Source organism: Pleurodeles waltl, chromosome 4_2 (assembly GCF_031143425.1).
Source record: "Pleurodeles waltl isolate 20211129_DDA chromosome 4_2, aPleWal1.hap1.20221129, whole genome shotgun sequence".
In the NCBI taxonomy this organism is placed as follows: Eukaryota; Metazoa; Chordata; class Amphibia; order Caudata; family Salamandridae; genus Pleurodeles; species Pleurodeles waltl.
Genome location: NC_090443.1, coordinates 1054057279 through 1054080990, shown reverse-complemented (window position 1 = coordinate 1054080990; position 23712 = coordinate 1054057279). Strand labels below are relative to the sequence as shown.

General features: G+C 46.8%; 1 protein-coding gene across 1 annotated transcript in view; it reads right to left on the bottom strand.

Annotated features, from left to right (window-relative positions):
• Nucleotides 1-3320: 3320 nt before the first annotated feature.
• Nucleotides 3321-23712, bottom strand: part of CLP1 (cleavage factor polyribonucleotide kinase subunit 1) — a 44696-nt gene continuing 24304 nt past the window's right edge. Inside the window, exons 2-3 of the mRNA XM_069233063.1 lie at nucleotides 22705-23322; nucleotides 3321-5311 (exon numbers count right to left, since the gene is read on the bottom strand). Of these exons, the coding sequence (XP_069089164.1) occupies nucleotides 4640-5311; nucleotides 22705-23313 (1281 nt within the window). The 5' untranslated portion in view covers nucleotides 23314-23322 and the 3' untranslated portion in view covers nucleotides 3321-4639. The remainder of the gene's footprint in view (nucleotides 5312-22704; nucleotides 23323-23712) is intronic.

The following is a 23712-nucleotide window of genomic DNA, read 5'->3' as shown; positions in this document are numbered from 1 at the left end:
TAGTTCTGAGCATGACACACCCGAGGGTGTGGGTTTGCCCCGAATACAATACAGCATTATAAATTCACAAATCCAGGGAGACATGTATTTTGTATGTGGAAGAACTGCATATAAAGTACTCCCTCTAAACCGGGAAGGGATATGTTCACTGGCATACTTGGCACCCAACATTACTGTGATATCAAATATATCATCTTCCCAGCCCCTTAACATGGGGAGTTTTGCTCATAGGTACAAACAAGGGACGCCCATATTGGAACGAAAGAACTGGGTATTTCAAGTACTACATGTTCTTATTCCAGGATTTGGAATTTTCGACTTACAGCTGGCAATGATGAACATGTCTGCTGAACTAGCCATTGCATTTAATGCCACCAGGGAGGCCATAGGAAGTATACAGCTAGAAATAAACCCTGCAGCCCAATTGGCGATACAAAATCGGCTTTCTCTAGATTTGATTACGGTACAACAAGGAGGAGTATGTGTTTCTATCCAACATCAGTACCAGCAAAAATGCTGCTACTTTGTCAACAAATCATCAGAGATAGAATTGGATATTGGAAAAATAAAAGAAGCAGTACAGGTATTTGAAAAGGGGGGGCCAAATGAAGGAGGCAATTTAAGCTTATCATGTTTATGGTGTTGGCTTGGCGGGTGGGGCTGGTTGTTTAAAGACATACTTTTTATAATAATAGCTATTATATTAAGCTGTTTGTTAGTGCAGTGCTTACCTGCTTTATGTTCCTGTTTAAAATTGTGTAAACTTCCTCCAGTTAAAATACTAGAAACAAATCGAAATATGATGCAGAGAGAAGAGATAAATTCCCTAATGGCTATTGATCCCACTATTCTCACTTCAGATACTGGTTGCTCATACCCATCGGTTGTTTATGTCCCCATGAATGTCAATTCCACGGAAGTAGGAGTAAAATTCAATATATATGAGGAAATTTAGAACTCCTTTTGAAAAACGTTGGTTATGTTCAGGGAGAAAAACTCAAAAAGAGTCGATTGTAAGAATCCATTTTGTATTGCTCCTTTTCCTTTAAAACATGTAGATTGAGTTCTCTCTCTGAACGCACTGCCTATCACATATGTTATCTTATGTATATTTGTTTAAGTAAAATAAGCCTGGCTCCACACCACGGGCTTGCAGCTGGTTTCTTTCCCTAGCTGGGGCACGTTACTCATTATAATCATGTGGCAAAAATAACTAACTGACCTCGGCTGTTGTATTTTGGGGAGGGAAAGGCTGATATCTATACCTTTGAACCACACAATCCTTTGAAGGGTCTCAAGAATGTGGGAAGCCAGGCAGCTGCAGAAGGGAGTCGAGGACAAAGCAGGGAACGGAACCGGTGTGTGGAAACTGATTCCCTCCTTAAAATTCTTGTATGACGTATATCATTATTTACTTACTTTATGTATCCTTTGATGTATGAGTATAAATATCACTGTTAAACGCTCCATGCTAGTACACTTTACTTCGGGCCAGGGATGCCAGTTGTACATCTGTCCTTTTTGCTGCAGCAAAAATAAATAGACCTTTGGTCACTGATTTTTCACTCCGGCTCTCCGTGTCAAAACTCCTTTGTAAATGCATGTGTAAGTATCTTTAAAACGTGCTTTACAAAGGGACCACCGATGAGCAGGGTGAATGGGGTCGCGGAAATCGGCGTACTGGCTATCACGCTCTATCATCAAATCAGCCTGTTTGGGGTTAGCATTAAAAAATATTCTTACAGCATGTAGCGGTTGAGGGGCCTCAGATCAAGAATGGGCCTGAGACACCGGTCCTTCTTGGAAATGAGAAAGCAGAGAGTAATAGCTGCTACCTTGCTGTTCCAGGGTCAATCCCCACGGCATCCTTCTGTAAGAGGGAGTGGGGTTCTTTGCCAAGAGCTTGTTCACAGAGTGGCATGTTTGGAGGGAATATGTATAGTTTGAGGCAATGGCCCTGTGGAATCACACCTAGGACCCACGTGGCAGACGTGATTTCCTCCGATCGAAAGAGGATGTTGTGTATCCTCCCCCCGGCAGGTGATGTGCGATCAGGAGAGGCAGGGCAAGTCAATGTTTGGAGGTGGCAGTGCCTTTGCGCCTACCGCTGAAGGCACCCTCAATGTTACAACTCCCCTCTCTTTGGTGATCAACGGACTATTACTGCCTTTGGTAGGAACGTGGGTGCTGGGAGGAGGTAGTCTTCATTACACAGAGTGCCTCTATAAGCATCCTTCTTTTGGGTGCAGTGAACAGTAGCGGACCCTCTGAGTGACCTTATAATAGGCATTGATGCCATCAGGGATCGAGATCCTTACCAGGTGGTGTGGTAATGTTCTAGATTGGGGTCACCTGAGGGATCCATGTAGTAGTCATCTCAGGGATAGTCAGTGGGCTTGATGACTGAAGGTAAGGGTCACTTAAGTCATAGGTCATACCTGGGGCTGATTAGGAAAGAGGGGATCCACCTGACAGGATAGGAGGACAGGCATTGCACACCCTGTGATGGTCTGCCCAGGAAGAAGCAGAGAAGGTAGTTCAGAGAGTGTGTCCATTCCATTCTCTGGCGAGGAAGGACTAGAGGCAGTCCTTGATGTCCCAGGGTGTTTGCGACACTCTTCAGTGCTGCTGAAGGTATGCGCAAATTGGGAGGGGAAGGTACTGGAGCTCTGTTGAATCTCATGGGTAACCGAATGGGGCTGACAAAAAACATGCTCATGACATGACAAGCTTAGACCACTCACTGCAGGTCCAAACACAATGGAACAAAAACCAAAAACAAAACAAAAAACTTGCATTCAGTCCCAGAACTAGACGGCAGGAATATGATAAGCATGTATAACCCACAGCCACACACGCGATGGACATAAACGAACAAACGAGTTGCATTTTGATTGGCCATTACCTAGGCCGTAGGCACTATGGGAGTTGTTGTCCATAATTTGTTTGCTCTTGAAAATCATCACAAGTACCAACTCATAATTCTGTAAGGCAAAAAGAATGTATATTTTTATTTTCATAAAGTTCCAGCTCAGTGCTCTACAGTTTGACATATAATCTTCACTAAGTGCAAAATGCAACACGTTTGTTTAAAACTACCATGATAAAGACGGAGTTCGAAACACGTTGGTGGCGATTAATGAGATGCTGTGGATTTATGCATTAAACAAGTGGAAATTAATCTCCCAGGAATGCAGCGCTTCTTCTTGGTTAAACATGGATTGTGGGGAGGTGGTCAATCCCCAGCACTTGCACCAGCAGTCAGTGTGCACTGCTCGTAACCACCTTTGTTTCGGAACAAATAAAAATACCCACACACATTGTGATGGTTGGAGAGGAAAGAATCAGAAACTTTATTTAAAATGTACAAAAAGATACTGTTCTCAGCTGTTCACACAGTTCAATAGCAGAAGGAAGGACAGAGACAGTAAGGGCCAGATGTTCTAAGCCATTTTGTAGTTGCAAACTTGAAAATACAACAAAAGAATATCATAGGGTTTGCGACCACAAAAGGGTAGTTTCTAAAGTACAAAACCCATTTTGAGTTGTGCAAGATTTTCCAACTCGTAAAATGGGTTCTGCAACTCTGAAGGGGCGTATATTTCTTCCAAATTGCTATTCGGTATTGAATGTATTAAGTCGGTCACAAACAATTGACCAGTACCCACCTCCTCAAAGCAGGTGGTAACTGATTCACAAAAGGGGAAGAAGCCTCGTTAGTGCCACTTCTTTTTGGAATCAGGGTGGTCGACTTGGGAGATTAGGTAGGGTCTGCTCCCACTGAAGTTTTCCAAAATTGATTTTCTTTTTTTTCTTTTTTTAAAGCAGAACCAGTTCATTTAAGGAACATGGGCTGTTTTAAGAAAAAATAACTTTCAGTTTTTAAATGTAGTCTCAGAGATAGTGGTTTGCTGTCCTTTGCTGGCCAACATCCCATGTGATTGGAGACAAACACAGGGGTAATTACTGACTGCAACCGGCCAAATGATTATTTATTAGGCAGGTTGTTCTGCAGCCTCCTGTGATTTATTAATTTATGAACAGACCTACTATTACATAGGTCAGTTCACCAAATCCAATTCAATTCTAAAAATATTGTTGAACAATTTGCAACCACTTTTTGTGAATGGAACAACAGTGCATCTGCCCCTCCATCCTCTGTCTTCCATGCGCAGGGGAGATTCTATACAACTGTGGCCGTAAGATTTCTAGTTTTGACGCCAGCCTAACAGGAAGAGAAGTGGACGAGAGAATGTAAAGGCTAACCACCTTTCCAATTCAGAGGAGGAATAATGAATTCAGATCCTCATAATAGAAAAATAAAACTGGTCTCCAACATATTACACTAACAAGCAAAAAAAGGAAGCAGCTCCATTTCACAAATTTATGTCTAAAAATACTTTTTTGATCAAAACTTTAAAAAATGCAATATGCCCGTAATAGTCAACCCAGAACTAACTGGGATGCCGCAAAACAATACTTTGATGTCAATGAAATCTCCAAAATTATGATAGGAAGCCCTTCTGGCACTATTTTGGACCAATATATACGCCCATGCAAGCTCTGATCCTCGGGAAGAGGAAAACTTCAGAAGCTGAGCATCCGTCCATGAGCCATTCTGGTCCCAATCCTACGAGGCCTATTTCAAATCCATAAAGCGGATGTCCATGATGAGAAGGATACCCTTTGGTAGAGGACGCGGGGCCGGCGACAACACAGTGAAGACTTGCCGCTCAGGGTCCACGCTAGTCACCACAATGAAACCAGCCACACTTGTCTCAACTATGTTCTCATCTGTGCTGTCAGCAGTGCTGACACTCAGTAAATGGTGCACCATGTCGCGACCTGGTGTGACTGGAACCAGTTTTAGTTGATTATCCTCCTGGGACATGCCCAGCGGCAAGCACGAGTCTGGAATGGCAGGAGCTCCCACCTTATATATCTTGACATCTGAAAAACGTACATCATACGCATGGGGGTAGAAGCTGCCACGATAACCATAGAAGTATTCGCGGATGCGCTCATCCCTGCACTCTCGACGGAAGTCTTTGGAGCGTTCCACCACGCCACCTGATTTAGGGAGGAGCACAGTGCGCACAAAGTGGGGCAGGTCCCTCTTGAGCTCATTGTAGATGCGTTCCTGATCCAGTACCACAACTACATCCACCTCAAAGGCAGAAGCAGCATGTACCAGGGCATGGTACCCAGAGCCCTTCACCCACCCACAGGTGTTCATGACACAGCCGCTAATGGAGGCCCGACGGTTCACCTCACAGCGTTGATTGAAGACTTCTGCCAACCGTGAAGTGAGCTGGGGAGCAAAAATACAAAAGCAATTTCAGATATACTGTTGTAGAAAAAAAGCGAAAACCAATAGGAGAAACAGAAACTGTGCAAAAGAGAGAAATGGAGTAAGAAAGAACCATAACTGGAGACTCCAACAGAAATTAAGATAATCTAAAAAAGAAAAAGAAACATGAATATAATGGCAGTCAAAGACTGGAAAAAATCAGGAGAGGAATCGAAAATATGTAAGGAAATTTAAAAAGGTAAGGAAAGGGGAAAACAGGAACAGAAGTAGATAGGTAGAGAAACACGCACTGACAAAGCCAATAGGTCTCACCTATGGAAGAGCTATTGGGTTTGACAGTGTGTTTTAGCCATGTTGTCCATCAGAGCGGCTGCTGTTGAACATGGCTAAAGTTAGTGGTGTAGAAGAATGGTGCGGCGTAGAATGGAATGAGGAAGAGTGGAGTAGAGCGTGGCAGAGTGTGCTGTATAATGGAGCAGCATAGTGTGGAGTCGCGCAGACTGGCATACATTGGAGTGGCGTAGAGTAGACTGGTGTGGAGTACATTTGTCTAGAGTGTTGCAGAGGGCAATGGCATTGAATTCAGCAGCATACAATGCAGCATCGTAGAATGCAGTGGCGTAGATTAGAGTGCTGCATAGTAGATTGGAGTGGCTCAGAGTAGAGTAGCACAGAGTAAAGTGTTGTGGCCTAGAGTTGAGTAGTACAGAGGGCAGTGGCATAAAGTTGAGCGGCACATAGAGTGCAGCGGCGTAGTGGTGCAGAGTAGAATAGCAGAGTGGTGCGGCGTATAGTGCCAAGGAGCGAAGTGGCACACAATGGAGTAGAGTGTCCTAGAATTCAGTAGCAGTCTTGCAGAATATAGTGTCAAGAGTGCAGAGTAGAGTGCAGTGGTGTAGGGTGAAGTGGCAGAGTGCAGTTGTGTAGAGTGCATTAGCATAGAATGCAGTTGTTCAGAGTAGAGTGGTGTAGACTATAGTAGCATAGAGTGCAGCGGCGTAGAGTGTTTCACAGTAGAGTGAAGCGGCGTAGAATTGGGTGGTGCAGGGTAGAGTGCAGTTGTGTAGAGTGGCAAGAGTGTAACGGCATGTAGAGTGCAATGGCATAAAATGCAGTGGGGCAGAGTAGACTAGAGTGCCTTACAGTGGATTGGCATAGAGTGCAGGGGCATAGAGTTGAGTGTTACAGAGTAAAGTGCATTGGCATAGTGCATTGGTACAGAGTGCAGTGGCGTACAGTGCAGTCTTGCAGAGTGGTGTAGAGTACAGTGGCATACAGTGGAGTTGTGCACAGTAGATTGGTGTGGCGCAGACTGGGGTGGAATAGAGTGCATTGGCGTAGAATGGGACAGGGTAGAGTAGACAGGCACAGCGTGAAGTGGCAAAGAGTGAAGTGGCATACAGTGGAGTGGTGCAGAGTAGATTGGTGTGGCGCAGACTGGGGTGGAATAGAGTGCATTGGCGTAGAGTGGGACAGGGTAGAGTAGAGAGGCACAGCGTGAAGTGGCAAAGAGTGAAGTGGCATACAGTGGAGTGGTGCAGAGTAGATTGGTGTGGCGCAGACTGGGGTGGAATAGAGTGCATTGGCGTAGAGTGGGACAGGGTAGAGTAGAGAGGCACAGCGTGAAGTGGCAAAGAGTGAAGTGGCATACAGTGGAGTGGTGCAGAGTAGATTGGTGTTGCGCAGACTGGGGTGGAATAGAGTACATTGGCGTAGAGTGGGACAGGGTAGAGTAGAGAGGCACAGCGTGAAATGGAGAAGAGTGCAGTGAAGTGGTGTAGAGTAAAATGGTGCAGTGGTGTGGAGTGGTGCAGAGTAGAGTGGAGTATTCATGATGTGGCAGCAAACTGCCAGTGCTGACAACACATTTTCAATTGAAATGACCATTACATTTGCACAGACATCCAGTTTTACTAATAAAACCATACAGTGTACAGACAAAAATGTTTGGAAATTGTATCACGTAGCGTAATGATTTGTTTTGATTATTTGATATTAAAGTATTTAACAAAACACTTCAGAAATAACAAAAAATGTGCTTCATTTGTGCATTCATAATTCTGATATATTCTGAAATACTTACACAGTTCATTTAAACGTCGTCATGTGCTGGAAAAAACACTCTTTCCAACCACCAGTCACCAGAAGCCAGAGAAAAGTAAATAAGCGCCCTTAGAAGACAGCACCTGACATAAGACTTCAGTCTTAGAATGCACAGCAAAGTTTGTGGAAGGATACAGAAAATAAGATTAGTCAATGGGAGGGATGTACTGAACCTGGGGAGTCTGAAGCAAACAAAGCCAACAAATGAAGAGCCTGAAAGTGTGAGTTACAAACCACAAAGCCAATGGTGCTCAACGAGCAGAATGCATTGCTAGGTCAACTTTCTGAAAGCCTCAAGATGTCTTTAGCAAACCAGAGAGCTAAACTGTCTGGTAGGATGTGACCTAAAAGGAGAAACAGGAGAAATGGACAAAGCCGTACATATTGGGAAAACAAAAAAAGCGAGAAAGATGGAAGCAGCCAGAGAGGGGAGCGTAGTGTTGAAATATGATGAAGTTTTGAACCAGAGAAAGAAGTGCCATCACAGACCTGGAGCGCAGATGTTAGAGTTCCAACAGGGTCAACTCTGCCTTTCGTCCTTGCACACTCGAATAAACGAGTACAGAATTATGAAATAACATTGTGGGCTACTGAGTAATACATTTTGATGCATAGATGATGCACCTCAATAAACAGCTTTCTTTCCTTCCTGCTGCCCACGTATCCTATGAGGAGTTTGTCTTCGGTCATAAGTCCTTAAAGTAGTTAAATTAAAAGATAACATCCTTTTCCAGCATGTGCAACCTCTCCTCTTTAGCAGGATGCAGAGGAACATAGAAGGAAGAACGTGTAATGGATTGGCCCAGAGGAAATGCGTCACAACTTTGGGAAGGAAAGCAACTCTGGTTCAAAGAACTAACTTGTTGGGGAAAAAGGTAGTAAAGGTTGGCGGATGCTTATGGTCTTTAACTTGCTGAAACACCTCACTGTAGTGACAGCCACCAGAAATACGGCCTTAACCGTCAAAATCCATAACTGACAACCTGCAGCTAAAATAAATAAAAAAATTAAATGGTGGACAGGAAGTAGTAGAAAAAATATTTTACACGCCCTTGAGCAAATGCAAAACAATGAGTGATTTGAACAGGGATGGTGGGTCCAGAAGGCCACAAGACCGCTAGGTATCCATTGATGGTACCCACAGTACAGCTGTGGGGAGAGGGAGAGTGCAAACCTTAAGGTATCTGACAAATGGGCCATCAAGGAATCCACACCAAGCAACATGCCACTTTCTGGAGTACACCAGTTTGGTGGAATGACAGAAAGCAAATAGAATGACATCTACCACCTCCAATAGCAGTTGGAATGAGGCTACATTACTCTGCTCACTCTCCAGGCATGAAGATGGAAGCCCTGAAGTTTAGGGTTCAGAACCTGCCCCGCTGGCTACGAAAGGAAATCTTTCCTGAGAGGGAGACAGAGCAGAGGGTACAGGGTGAAGAGTGTGAAGTCTGCGTACCACCCCCATCTCCATTAATCCAGCCTAATGAAGATTACTTAAGCACAGTCCAGGCGAATCTTCCTCAGAACCTGAGGAATCAAGGGTATGAGAAGAAACAGGAGGCAATGATGAAAGTTTCAGCTCAACCAAAACATGTTTCTCAGGATTCCTTGCAATGGATACTGGAGGGCACGGAATGTTCAACAATGTGTGATGCTGTGTGTGGCAAAAAGGACCATCAGAAGATGCCCCATTGGCTGAAGATGGTCCACCTTCGAGAAACCAACTGTGGTCAGCAAGATGACACCAACTGTGGCGTCAGCTGTGGTCTTCAGAAAGCATGCTAGATGGTTCACTACCAGCCTAACTGTGCTGCTGAGCCCAAGACCAGAGTTGTGGACTTCCCGACAGAGAAGCTGTGACCCTACTCCTCCTTTTGCTGATATACCACATTGCAATCATATTGTTTGTCAAGGTCTGGACCGAATGTTCACAAAGGGGGAAAAGAAGGTCTTGCCGCCAATCGGTCCTCAGATCTCCAGATGAACGCCACACCCTAGAGTGGAGGCAGTCTCCACCGTGACCACAGCTAGCAGGGGCTCAAAGGACATCCCTGCCAGCAGGTGCTCCTCCACAGCCCACCAGGTTAGATCAGCTGCATTGTTCCAGGAGAACATGATGTTGTTCGACAGATCTCCCTCAAGCTGGAAAAATTGTGTGCAGAGGCACCACTGGAAAGCCTTCATGTAGCAGCGTGCATACAAGACCAGAAGGATGCATGAAGCCAGCAGACGTACAGCCTTCAGGACAGGAAACTGAGCCAATTCCTGAAATAATGGAATTATGGATTGAATGTCTCAAATCCTCTGTGTGGGTGGGAAGGCTTGAATGGATGTTGTCTCCATTAGTGCCTCTATAAACAGGAGGTGCTGAGCGGGCTACAGGTGAGATTTGGGTATATTGCTTAAATTACCCTGGTCGAACGGCATGGATGCAGTTGACTGCAAGTGGCACAACACCAATGCAAAGGCTTTGATTCCAGCAGCCAATACAGATATGGAAATACTGGAATTCCCAATCTTCTCAGATGTGCCGGTACCACTGCCATCACCTTTGTAAAGGCTCTAGGTGCTGATGTTAGACCAAAACAACCACAAAATGGTAGTGAGTAGACCTCACTACAAAAAGCAGATACCTCATGTGCAACTGCAGGATCGGTATATGGAAACATGCATTCAGCAAGCCTAAGGACAGCATCTAGTCTTCTGTTTCCAGTTCCAACAAAACCAGAGCCAGGGAGAGCATCCCTAATTTCTCTTTTCATACCCTGAGGTCTATGATAGGACGAAGGCTGCCGGCCTTCTTATGAACCAGGAAGTACAGAGAAGAGTATCAATGCCCTATGTCCTGCTCTGGCACCAACCCCACTGCCCCCTTCTGTACCAGGACAGCCACCTCCTGCTCGAAGATGTGTAGATGGTTGTCTAGCTAAAAGTACAGTGGGGGAGAGCAATAACAAGTGTGGTAGCTGCGTAGAGCATATTCCCTCCTTATAATCTGGAGTACCCATTGGTCCAAAGTTATGGTCTTCCAGGGCTGTAAAGAGCAAGACACCCAGCCTCACATGGTGTGACAAGGGCAAACTATAGCTTCTATCCAGCCAGAGCAAGGGTGGAAGGCTGCTGGGAGGGGTGGCTTTTTTCCTTTCCAGGACACTATACTGTAGAAGCGACAGGTTCTGAAATTGCTACTACTGCAGTTGCTGTGGCTGGCATTGGCAGAAATTGAATGCTACAAGCAAACTCAGAAAACTCATGAGAATGCTTGTAGTACCAGTTGTGGGTGGTGTGTGGGGGGGGTTCAAGCCAAGGAAACTTACAAATGCCATACTTGTTTTGACCCACTCTAATGCAGAATCCACTTTTTCCCCACATAACTCGGAGGCACCAACCAGCATGTCCTTAAGCGTGGGCTTTACACCAAAAAGAAATCCCAGAGGTTCTGAGCAAAGCATGGCGTTTGAGGGCTACCAAAGTGTTACGCCGCGGGCGGGTTTTCGACCCACGCGTTACATTCTCGGCCGGCATCGGGGCCCGCAGTTTCTCAGTCCATTGGGCCTCCGGCAGGCCATGTATCTGCCTGCAGTGTCTTTCCTTTTCCCGGCGGCGAGGTCGGGGGCCCAAGTTTGGGCCGCGTATCTCGAGGTGGGTACTTCTTGCCCTGCTCGTGCGTCACGTGTGTCCCCCGCGACGCTCACATAATGCTTACTTGTTCTTGGGCTGTTTTTCCTCCAGACATGGGAGCCATGCTTTCTCTTTCCCAGGGTGCTATTCCCTTCCCAGCATGCACTGTTTTCTTTTATTAATCCCTTGCCAAGATGGCTTCACTCTAAGCTTCTCTGTGGACTTTTCCTAATCTAATATGATATGGTGCCTTTTCCATTGCCTGTTTTTCACTTCCTGTCCATCGGTATTTAAGGAGCTTGGGTCAGCAGCACTGAGGCTACCGGAAAGCGTCGCCCCTATCTTGGCCAGGCCTCAACATGCAAGATCCGAAGTAATAACCCACTTTCATCTGACGAAGGCGGTAACAGAGGGGTGGAACATGACCCAAAGACCCCGCTACTCTGGCGCCTAGGACATTGGAAAGGTGAGAATTCTGCAGGTAGGATTTAAATTCTATTGATGGGAAACTGAAATCCATTAGGTTTTGAAGGGGGGGGAGATTATACAATCAAATGAGTATCAAAAGCTTATATCTGATCCAAATCTGGCAAAAAATAAAAAGAACATCGGTTTTCCAATTAAAGAAGAATAGGAGGAAATGGGGTGAACAGTCATCTACTGATGGTGTGTGTAGCTCCAAAATGAAGCAAAAAAAATAAGTTGTTGATTTCAGTGCAGATACTTCTGATAAAAAGGTAGTGTCACTTGCATCAGGTCTACATTCAGTAAAATACATATTACAATTAGTGAATGACTTGCCAACTCCTCCCATTCTGATTTCTGTTGCTAGAGTTTAATGAGTTGTTAAGCCACAATGGTGCTCATTTCGGTAAGTGCTATTAAACTACAAGCCAGTTCCTGGCAGAGACAGCAGGAAATAGATAACATGTCAGAGCCACAAGCATTGGGCTTTCCATCAGGCAGCAGCACATCTTTTCACCACTGTGTTAGGCAAATAATATCTCACCTTCTCACAGTACTAACTAGAGCTTGTGCTTTCAAGGGGTGAAGGAGCCCAGGTTCAAAGTGATGGCCTTTATAGTTAAGGGAAAGAGAGTAAACAAGATGGTAGAAGGGTTCTTTGGTGTGAAGGAGACAATACAAAGATATCAATTAAGATGCTGGAGATACGAAGAGAAGAAATGTTCAAAGTCAAAGCTGTGGGAGGGAGTGAACAAGGACCCAGAGTGTTTAGAAATGTGAAATCTCAATTCAATGAACATATTCAGATTGCGGGAGTAAACATAAATGTAGTACGTCCTCAACAACGAGGAGGTTTAGTGTCGGTTTAGATTATGTAAAGGAAATAATTTTCTCTATTCTTTTGATATTTGGTATTCTGTCATTCTTTCTGCTTTACCACTGGTTCACTTAAATTCATGTTAATGTTTGAAATTGATGTTTTTGTTATTAAAGACGGAAAATATGCTATGGCTTGTGTTTGTTAGGAGCGGTTAAAGTTTACATCACGATGAAACTATTATATGTCAAAGATAATTTTCTGACACTGTAGTTCTGCATTTTAAACCAGAGTTAGAGGACCTTAACATTAGTGTGACGCAGCACAATTTGATTCCGCTGAAAACAAACCCTCGTTATTCAACTATACTATATTGCATCAGCTTTACAACGTGTACCCATCTCACTAAAGACATTTCTGTGACTATAGTTTGGATGGGAATGCCCTATGGGAGGTTGTTTCATGAGCACCACCAAAGGAAGGACTTGATTGCTGCTGGAGAGTGTCATGGTGTGTTTCCATGTGCCCAGATTCTGGTACCACTCGTCCTCTAAACACTGCTTAAGCAATCTTATTTGGAGTGGAGCATTCAGAACAAGAAAAACGCATCATGACATGAGGCTCAGTAGACAGGCTATCTATCCGAGGTGTGTTGCCCTCTAAAATTTGTGACATACGAGGAGGACAGAAGGTAATCTCTCCTTTGAAAAATACCTTCTATGTGTTCAACACAGCACCCAATAGAGAATAGACTGTACTGGTTTTGAGGAAGATTAAGAATGGTTTACCTGCATCCCAAGGCAGGAGAAAGGTATTGGCTGTTAACTGCAAATGAAGCTGCATTTGTTGAAAACTTGAGACTGATCAGAATATCTTTGAGCTATGGGGAGTCAAACATTTCTCTTCACCTCAAGCACGAGACCATCACTGACATGCCTGGTGAAAACATTCTGGGAGGCAGAAGTCTGAACAAACTATAGAATCATGTATTACTAATGGTACCTGGTCACAGAATTCTCAGGAAATACTAATGTTTCACCATGATTGGAATGTGAAACAAGCATTTAAATGCAATGAGTCTCGCATTAGCTTGAGTTGGAGTGATTAGCCTTGCAATTCCTAACTGTACTTTTCTTGCCATATAAATCAAAAATGAAAAGTAAAACAGTTGACATAAGTGAGCCGATTTAAAGCGCCAAGGCCGCCGTGAGCATGAGCGCTAAGGAGAGACAAAAGGAAAAAGAAGTTCGCTCACAGTCAAATGTATAGGCAAAAGTGCAATTATCCATGCAACAGGGTTGATGGCTGTTGGACCTGGCTTTTTGACAGGGACATCCCCAAACTTTTTGCCTCCTTCCTCCTATTTTTTCTGACCTGTTGTTGTTGGCTTTTGACCTCTGGGCACTTTACCACTGCTAACCAGTGCTAAAGTGCATATGCTCTCTGTGTAAATTGTACTACTGATTGGTTTATCCATGATTGACTATTTAATTTACTTGTAAGTCCCTGGTAGAGTGCACTACATGTGCCTAGGGCAGGTAGATTAAATGCTACTAGTGGGCCTGCAGCACTGGTTGTGCCACCCACCTCAGTAGCCCCTTAACCCTGTCTCAGGCCTGCCATTGCAAGGCCTGTGTGTGCAGTTTCACTGCCACTTCGACTTGGCATTTAAAAGTACTTGCCAAGCCTAGAACTCCCCTTTTACTACATATAAGTCATCCCTAATGTGTGCCCTAGGTAACCCCTAGAGCAGGGTGCTGTGTAGGTAAAAGGCAGGACATGTACCTGTGTAGTTATATGTCCTGGTAGTGTAAAACTCCTAAATTCGTTTTTACACTACTGTGAGGCCTGCTCCTTTCATAGGCTAACATTGGGGCTGCCCTCATACACTGTTGAAGTGGCAGCTGCTGATCTGAAAGGAGCAGGAAGGTCATATTTAGTATGGCCAGAATGGTAATACAAAATCCTGCTGACTGGTGAAGTCGGATTTAATATTACTATTCTACAAATGCCACTTTTAGAAAGTGAGCATTTCTTTGCACTAAAATCTTGTTGTGCCCTTCAATCCACGTCTGGCTAGGTTTAGTTGACAGCTCCTTGTGCATTCACTCAGACACACCCCAAACACAGGGTACTCAGCCTCACTTGCATACATCTGCATTTTGAATGGGTCTTCCTGGGCTGGGAGGGTGGAGGGCCTGCCCTCACACAAAGGACTGCCACACCCCCTACTGGGACTCTGGCAGACAGGATTGAACTGAAAGGGGGCTTGGTGCATTTCTTAGACACTCTTTGAAGTCACCCCCACTTCAAAGGCACAACTTAGTATAAAACAGGGCCTCTGCCCTACCTCATCAGACACTTGCTGGAGAAGAAACCTGAACCAGAAACTACATCCTGCCAAGAAGAACTGCCTGGCTGCTCAAAGGACTCACCTGTCTGCTTTTCTACAAAGGACTGCTGCCTTGCTGTTGGCCTGCTGCCTTGCTGAACTCTTGTCTGGCTGTAAAAGTGCTCTCCAAGGGCTCGGATAGAGCTTGCCTCCTGTTCCCTGAAGTCTCAGGACCAAAAAGACTTCACTCTTCCTCTTGGACGCTCCGTGCGCCGAACTTTTCGACGCACAGCTTGTTCCGCGGCAAGAAAAACGCCGCACACCGACGCTGATCAACGCGACGTCTTCGGGACGACCGAAACTTTGACGCACGGCCTCGCAAGGACAACGCCGCCCGACTTTCCAGGAGAAATCGACGCAACGCCTGCCGTGAGATCAAAACTTTGACGCACGGCCTCGCAAGGTCAACGCCGCCCGACTCCGCCGGAGAAATCGACGCGACGCCTGCCGTGAGATCGAAACTTCGACGCGCAGCCCCGCAGAACGACGCACAGCCGGAAAACAAGCAGGAAAATCCACGCACAGACCCGGGACATCTGGTACTCCCCGCAAACCACAGTAAGAGACTGTCCGCGCGCCGGAAGACGACGCCCGACTCCCCGCGTGGAAAATAATGACGCAAGTCCGTGTGTGCTGAGGAGAAATCGACGCACACACCAGTTTTCCACGCACCTCTTCTCCTGTGGCCCTCTGAGGAGATTTTCCACCAGAAACCAGGTACTTTGTGCTTGAAAGAGACTTTATTTACTTTCTAAAGACTTAAGACACTTTCTATCACTTTTCAGTGATACCTTTACAAATTCGTATTGCAAGTTTGATCGTTTTGACCTGAAGATACCCAGATAAATATTATATATTTTTCTAAACACTGTGTGGTGTATTTTTGTGGTGTTATGCTATGGTGTTGTATGATTTATTGCACAAATGCTTTACACATTGCCTTCTAAGTTAAGCCTGACTGCTCGTGCCAAGCTACCGGAGGGTGAGCACAGGCTGATTTTGGATTGTGTGTGACTTACCCTGACTAGAGTGAGGGTTCTTGCTTGGACAGAGGGCAACCTGACTGCCAACCAAAAACCCCATTTCTAACATTGGTGCTCAGCGGTGAGGATAGGACTTGTGTTTGTGCAGTGACATACAATAGCTAAGTATTTCACTACCTACCCACAGTTGAAGGTCAACTTGATTTTTCATCTTTTTTTGGCTGTTGGTTCTTTGATGTCCTCCTGGATATACTATTGATATTTTGGACTTTGAATTTTGGTTTTTGCTGATAAGATCTTATCAGAATGGGATTGCTTACCTACTCATTCTTTGTTCGTACTGACCACCTCACTAAGGCTGACCTAAGGAAGCTTTGCAGAAAATGGGGCCTTCCTGTAGCAAGGAGATCTACTAAGGCAGAGATGCTCCATCACTACATAGTCTGGGGGGAGGAAAGATGGGCAGAGAGAGAGGCAGCAAGAAACCAAATGACTAAGTACCCCTCAGATGAGGAGGAGGACTACGCACCTGAGGAGGAAGACTACTCAGATTTGGACAGTGACCCAGAAATAGATGAATGGCTCCGAGGTCAAAGGCGACAGGAGCAACAATTAGAGGAGTATCTTGCAGAGGTTGAGGCAAAAAGACTTTTAGCCCTGGAAGAGGAAAAGATTGCAGCTCAAGAGCTGAGCTGTAAAGAGCTGAAACTGGAGGCCGGAAGGGCTGAGTCCAGTTCAGATGGTGGCAGCAAAAATCTTGCATCTAGTACTGCTGAAGAAGGGCACAAGCCCAGAGATGTGGTGCCCAACTTGAAGAAGGGAGTTGACACACCCCAGGCGGTTCAAGGGTATGAGGTAGTTCCCGTTATGCACAGGGTCCCTGAGAAGGATTGGGGAACTGGCACAGGGAGTCATATTCCTACTGGGGGGAGGGACACTTTACTGACTCTAGCAGAGAGTGACAGAGAAAAGGGTTCCCCCCTGGTGGACGTCCTGGATATAGAGTGTAGAGACATCCCAGAAGAGTATGGGTTGAGTGTCAGGGACAGACAGATACTGTCTCACCAGTCTCAGGAGGGTGAAGTAGAGTGCTTTTCCAAGGTTGAGTTACTGGGTGGTTGGGTGAAGGGTACTGTGGTTAATACATGTGAAGGGCAGAGTGATGTAATTGCTGGAGAGCATATGTCTGGTCCTTATTTTCCAGAGCTACGCCAACACCAGGTGGAGTGTGAGTTCTCTGACCCCAGGGAACTTACAATGGAGGCAGACTTCTGGGTGAGTACTAGAGAGTCTGAAGAGGCATTTGGGGGTGCTCCTGAAGGGAGTGGTCTAGGTGGTTCCCAACCGAGTGTGGTGGGAAAGGATTGTAGTGTCCCTGGTAGGTCCCAGGTCCTAGAGGGTTCCATGAGGGAACACCAGGAGGGAAGCCTAGCCTGTACCGTAGGCCACCTTTTGAGGGAAGCCCTGCAGTGTCAGAAGAACTTGGGGGGGTGACTGTAGCCAGCATCCCAACAGTTCTGGTGTCTGGCAGTACCCCTCCTAGTGAGGGGGTGCAGAAGTCCAGACATAGGGTTGAGAGGGGGTTACAGACCCCAGTGGAGGACCTTGAGAGTCAGGGGACAGCTCTGAGAGCAGAGCCCCCCAGGAATGACCCAGGTGAAACCGTTTCTGGTTTGGGGGAAACCCAGACTCTGCCGGATGGGCAGAGGTCGGGAGACCTGCGCCAACCAGACTCTTGTGTGGCCCTTGGGGACGGTGTGTCCCTTGTGGGGGGTGAGAGTGCCCCCCAGGAAGTCCTGGCATGCCAGGCAAAGATTCAACTTCAGGGTGGTGACTCTGGGTTGGATACTCAGGTTCAGAGGTTAAACTCTGACCTGGTGGGAGGTAGATGTGCCTCCCAAGAAGTCCTGCTGTGCCAGGCAATTGTCCAACCTCAGGGTATTGACTCTGGGTTGGATGACCATGTTCAGAGGTTAAACTCTGACCTGGTGGGGGGTAGGTGTGCCCCCCAGAAAGTCCTGGCGTGCCAGGCAATTGCCCAACCTCAGGGTGGTGACCCTGGGTTAGGGAACCAGGCTCAGAGGATAAACTCTGACCTGGTGGGAGGTAGGTGTGCCTCCCTGGAAGTCCTGGCCTGCCAGGCAATGGTTCAACCTCAGGGTGGTGACTCTGGGTTGGCTAACCAGGTTCAGGGGATAAGCTCTGACCTGTTGGGGGGTAGGCGTGCCCCCCAGAAAGTCCTGGTGTACCAGGCAGTTGTCCAACCTCAGGGTGCTGACTCTGGGTTGGATAACCGGGTTCAGAGGTTAAACTCTGACCTGGTGGGGGGTAGGTGTGCCCCCCAGAAAGTCCTGGCGTGCCAGGCAATTGTTCAACCTCAGGGTGGTGACTCTGGGTTGGATGACCAGGTTCAGAGGTTAAACTCTGACCTGGTGGGGGGTAGGTGTGCCCCCCAGAAAGTCCTGGCGTGCCAGGCAATTGTTCAACCTCAGGGTGGTGACCCTGGGTTGGAGAACCAGGTTCAGAGGTTAACCTCCGACCTGGTGGGAGGTAGGTGTGCCTCCCAAGAAGTCCTGGAGTGCCAGGCAATTGTTCAACTTCAGGGTGGTGACTGAGTTGAATGGCCAAGTTCAGAGGTTAAACTCCGACCTGGTGGAGGGTCAGTGTGCCCTCCAGGAAGTCCTGGCGTGCCAGGCAATTGTTCAACTTCAGGGTTGTGACTCTGAGTTGAATGGACAGGTGCAGAGGTTAAACTCTGACCTGGTGGGGGGTAGGTGTGCCTCCCAGGAAGTCCTGGTTTGCCAGGCAGTGATCCAGTCTGAGGGTACAGACCCTGGGCTGGAAGACCAGGTTCAGGGTGTCCCCCCGGACCTGGAGGGAGGGGCTACTGATAACAGTGCCCCTACCATGTTGTCTTCTGAGGAGGCCACTCCTAGTTGGAGGGTGCTGGACCCCAGAAAGGAGGGCAGGGGGAGGGAAGCCTCACCCCGGGCCCTAGTCCAACCTGAAGGTACAGGCCCCAGGTTGGAGGGCCAGTTGCAGGTTAACAGCCCTGCACTGGTGGAGGAATGGTACAGGGCGACTTCTGTAAGCACCCTGACCATGTTGGACTCTGGGGGTACCGCTCCAGGAGGGAGGGTACAGAGCCCCAGAGGGGAGGACCAGGTTCAGGCTGTCATCCCTGACCTGGTGGAAGGGAGAGTGGTTAAAGGGTGCCCAGCACCTGGGGCTACCGCCCCCCACTCTCCACAGCCACAGTGGTTGGAGAGCTTTGAGAGGCCTGGGGCCTGGCTCTCATCCCTGGCAGCTGTCAGTAATCACTGTGGCTTGCTGTCCGGGTGGACAGAGTTATCCCTGGGGAGGGGACAAGTGTCACACCCCGGGGGTAGAGTGGGCAACACCACTGTGTTGGTCATGGTGGTACTATCCTGCTCCTGGGATACATCTGTGAGCAAGGTAAGGTTAGGTGCTGCACAGATGGGATTCGCAGGTAAGGAGAAAAGTTCCCCATGGGTTGGCTTAGTGGGCCCTGAGAGTATGGACAGAGGGATCCAATTGGAGTCAGGAAGGCGAAGAACTAGAGCATGCCCCTGCTGTTGTGGGCCTGGGTCCTTGTTCTGTCGCCTCAAACAGGGAAGTACATCAGGATAGTGATTGTTCTCCCCTGGCTTTAGGCTGGTAGGGGGTCATGTTGGACCTGGCTTTTTGACAGGGACATCCCCAAACTTTTTGCCTCCTTCCTCCTATTTTTTCTGACCTGTTGTTGTTGGCTTTTGACCTCTGGGCACTTTACCACTGCTAACCAGTGCTAAAGTGCATATGCTCTCTGTGTAAATTGTACTACTGATTGGTTTATCCATGATTGACTATTTAATTTACTTGTAAGTCCCTGGTAGAGTGCACTACATGTGCCTAGGGCAGGTAGATTAAATGCTACTAGTGGGCCTGCAGCACTGGTTGTGCCACCCACCTCAGTAGCCCCTTAACCCTGTCTCAGGCCTGCCATTGCAAGGCCTGTGTGTGCAGTTTCACTGCCACTTCGACTTGGCATTTAAAAGTACTTGCCAAGCCTAGAACTCCCCTTTTACTACATATAAGTCATCCCTAATGTGTGCCCTAGGTAACCCCTAGAGCAGGGTGCTGTGTAGGTAAAAGGCAGGACATGTACCTGTGTAGTTATATGTCCTGGTAGTGTAAAACTCCTAAATTCGTTTTTACACTACTGTGAGGCCTGCTCCTTTCATAGGCTAACATTGGGGCTGCCCTCATACACTGTTGAAGTGGCAGCTGCTGATCTGAAAGGAGCAGGAAGGTCATATTTAGTATGGCCAGAATGGTAATACAAAATCCTGCTGACTGGTGAAGTCGGATTTAATATTACTATTCTAGAAATGCCACTTTTAGAAAGTGAGCATTTCTTTGCACTAAAATCTTGTTGTGCCCTTCAATCCACGTCTGGCTAGGTTTAGTTGACAGCTCCTTGTGCATTCACTCAGACACACCCCAAACACAGGGTACTCAGCCTCACTTGCATACATCTGCATTTTGAATGGGTCTTCCTGGGCTGGGAGGGTGGAGGGCCTGCCCTCACACAAAGGACTGCCACATCCCCTACTGGGACTCTGGCAGACAGGATTGAACTGAAAGGGGGCTTGGTGCATTTCTTAGACACTCTTTGAAGTCACCCCCACTTCAAAGGCACAACTTAGTATAAAACAGGGCCTCTGCCCTACCTCATCAGACACTTGCTGGAGAAGAAACCTGAACCAGAAACTACATCCTGCCAAGAAGAACTGCCTGGCTGCTCAAAGGACTCACCTGTCTGCTTTTCTACAAAGGACTGCTGCCTTGCTGAACTCTTGTCTGGCTGTAAAAGTGCTCTCCAAGGGCTTGGATAGAGCTTGCCTCCTGTTCCCTGAAGTCTCAGGACCAAAAAGACTTCTCTCTTCCTCTTGGACGCTCCGTGCGCCGAACTTTGACGCACAGCTTGTTCCGCGGCAAGAAAAACGCCGCACACCGACGCTGATCAACGCGACGTCTTCGGGACGACCGAAACTTTGACGCACGGCCTCGCAAGGACAACGCCGCCCGACTTTCCAGGAGAAATCGACGCGACGCCTGCCGTGAGATCGAAACTTCGACGCGCAGCCCCGCAGAACGACGCGCAGCCGGAAAACAAGCAGGAAAATCCACGCACAGACCCGGGACATCTGGTACTCCCCGCAAACCCCAGTAAGAGACTGTCCGCGCGCCGGAAGACGACGCCCGACTCCCCGTGTGGAAAATAACGACGCAAGTCCGTGTGTGCTGAGGAGAAATCGACGCACACACCAGTTTTCCACGCACCTCTTCTCCTGTGGCCCTCTGAGGAGATTTTCCACCAGAAACCAGGTACTTTGTGCTTGAAAGAGACTTTGTTTACTTTCTAAAGACTTAAGACACTTTCTATCACTTTTCAGTGATACCTTTACAAATTCGTATTGCAAGTTTGATCGTTTTGACCTGAAGATACCCAGATAAATATTATATATTTTTCTAAACACTGTGTGGTGTATTTTTGTGGTGTTATGCTATGGTGTTGTATGATTTATTGCACAAATGCTTTACACATTGCCTTCTAAGTTAAGCCTGACTGCTCGTGCCAAGCTACCGGAGGGTGAGCACAGGCTGATTTTGGATTGTGTGTGACTTACCCTGACTAGAGTGAGGGTTCTTGCTTGGACAGAGGGCAACCTGACTGCCAACCAAAACCCCCATTTCTAACAATGGCCAAGGCAGTAAAAAAACTGTCCCAAGGAGCGACAAAAGTACAAATTTACCAATGATAAAGGATTTTTGAAAGGCAAGTCCATGAAAGAGTGATAGTGATGGGCGTGCGGTGGGTGTGGTTAAAAGATCACAGATAGATTACAAAAGGCCAGAGTGCTTGCGCGGTCTACCTAAAGATGTTTTTGGCAAATCTAAAGCACACATTCAGTCTCCTAGACACAGTTGCCTGGATACCCTCACGGTATCAGGTTGTGAAAACATCTGGTGGAGGGCTAACATTCTGATTTTGCTTTTTTGAACCATTTGTTTGCTGTTTTGAGGTGAAGAATGGATCTGAATCGTTACTTGAATCCCTTTTTTTTCGACATTAGGGACTGTCCATACTCAGTGCGCTCCCACACATGTGCAAATGCCAACTTTACCATTTCTAGTGGTACTGCTCCTAAAAATATTTCTCCTTAATCCCAGCATTCACTGCACCACATACCTACCAGTAGATGCATCACCGCAAAGGGGAAAAGTCTATCCTTTCCAACAATCTCTCTTTTAAAAATATTTCTGCATTGGGTGCTATAATCTTGACTATGTCCTCTGGAGCCACATAGCACAAGATGTCACTGGCACAATGTGGTCTAACCTCTACCTTGCAGAAGCTGAGGGAACCTCAGAACAAGTTTTCCAGTTCATTGCTGTTAACATTCTTACCTTCACAAAACATTGCAGTCATTTCTTGGCCTTACTACTCATTTACAAGAACCACAAAGCTATTATTTTTGGTTTGGGCACAATATAATATCCGTTAAATCAAAAGTGATAAAAAGGAAAAGGCTTGTGACATCAAGGTATAACAAAGAAAAGGAAGACTGGGTCCACAACATAAAGGAGGAACTACGTGCTGCTTCAAGAGGTAACATAGAAAACAGAGGCAAAGAAGGACATTTAAATATATGGGTAAGAAAAAAGCTTTGTTTTACAGAGACCTGCCTCTCCAAATAACCAGATTAGCTGTATTGAGAGCAGAACTTGGACAAGAAAAATAGAGATTTATTAGACAAAAGAAGAGTTCTTTGATGACAGCTTTGAGTCAGGCTTCACAAGCCTCTCGATGAAGGGAGTTAACAGCTAGGAAACACTCATTCATAACTGACAACTTCTAATATGGACATGTGTAACAAGAAGCCCACCACCACTGCACAAGTCAAGAAGCCTGAAGCCCCAAGAAAAGACTGTCTTTGCTTACCTTGTTGTAGAGCTTGATGTTGGTACCAGGAGTGGTTGAGCCAAAGTGGTAGACTAATGGAGCCTGCACAGAGAAGCCTTCTTCTACATCAGCAGGGCGCTCAATGTACAATGCCCCCATGGTGCCAGGGATAGATACATTGCCCTGCCCCACGTCAAGCTCCACATATGTTGGTCTGCGCCCCACACGTACTGCATAGTTGAGAAGTAGCCGACAGAGAGTGGACTTGCCCACATCAGTGGGGCCCACCACCATCACCCGTGGCCCACGCTCGTCCTCCTTCTCAGCCTGCCTTCGCATCTGCTCCAGGGCTGTGTGTATATTGAGGTAGAGGAGCATGGGTGTGTCCTTGGAGACATAAGCCACTTCTGGTTCACCAGACAGCATGACAGAACAGCCGTGCCAGGTAAAAACTGCCACTTTGCAGCCAGCGTCGAAGGTAAATCGTTTGTTGCGGGTGAGTTCGGTTCCAAAGATCTCTGCCATGCCAGAGAGCAATTCCAGCTGCACAGACTGAGCTGAATCTACTTCAAAACGCAGTTCTGTTTCTTTCTCCAGCTCGAACTTCAGAGCTGGTGGTCCTTTCTCCTCACTTGGCTCCTCCGCCATGATGATGTCCTGTAAAGAGAAGGGGACATTAAATACTAAAGTGAAATGTTTCATCAGAATTTGTCGAATACAAACCTGCTTCTCAATCTAAAGATTCATGTGAATCGTGCCCTCTCCGCACACACAATCAGTGCTAGTCTGAGAAGCAGTGCCTCAGTCATTGGACTGACCACTGCTATTTACCATCCAGAAGAACCAATGTGGGGTATTGTGTGGTTGTGTCCCTATAATGCAATCTAGATTCTGTGCGGAAGCTCCTGCAGGAGACTAGGCTCAAAGTAATGGTGCTAGGAGGTGTGGAACCGATCTCCTGAACCACACACAGCTTCTGCACATTCCTTAGATATTAGAAGGGTAATTCTGGGGAACCACAGACAGGGCAGATACAAATAAAAATGT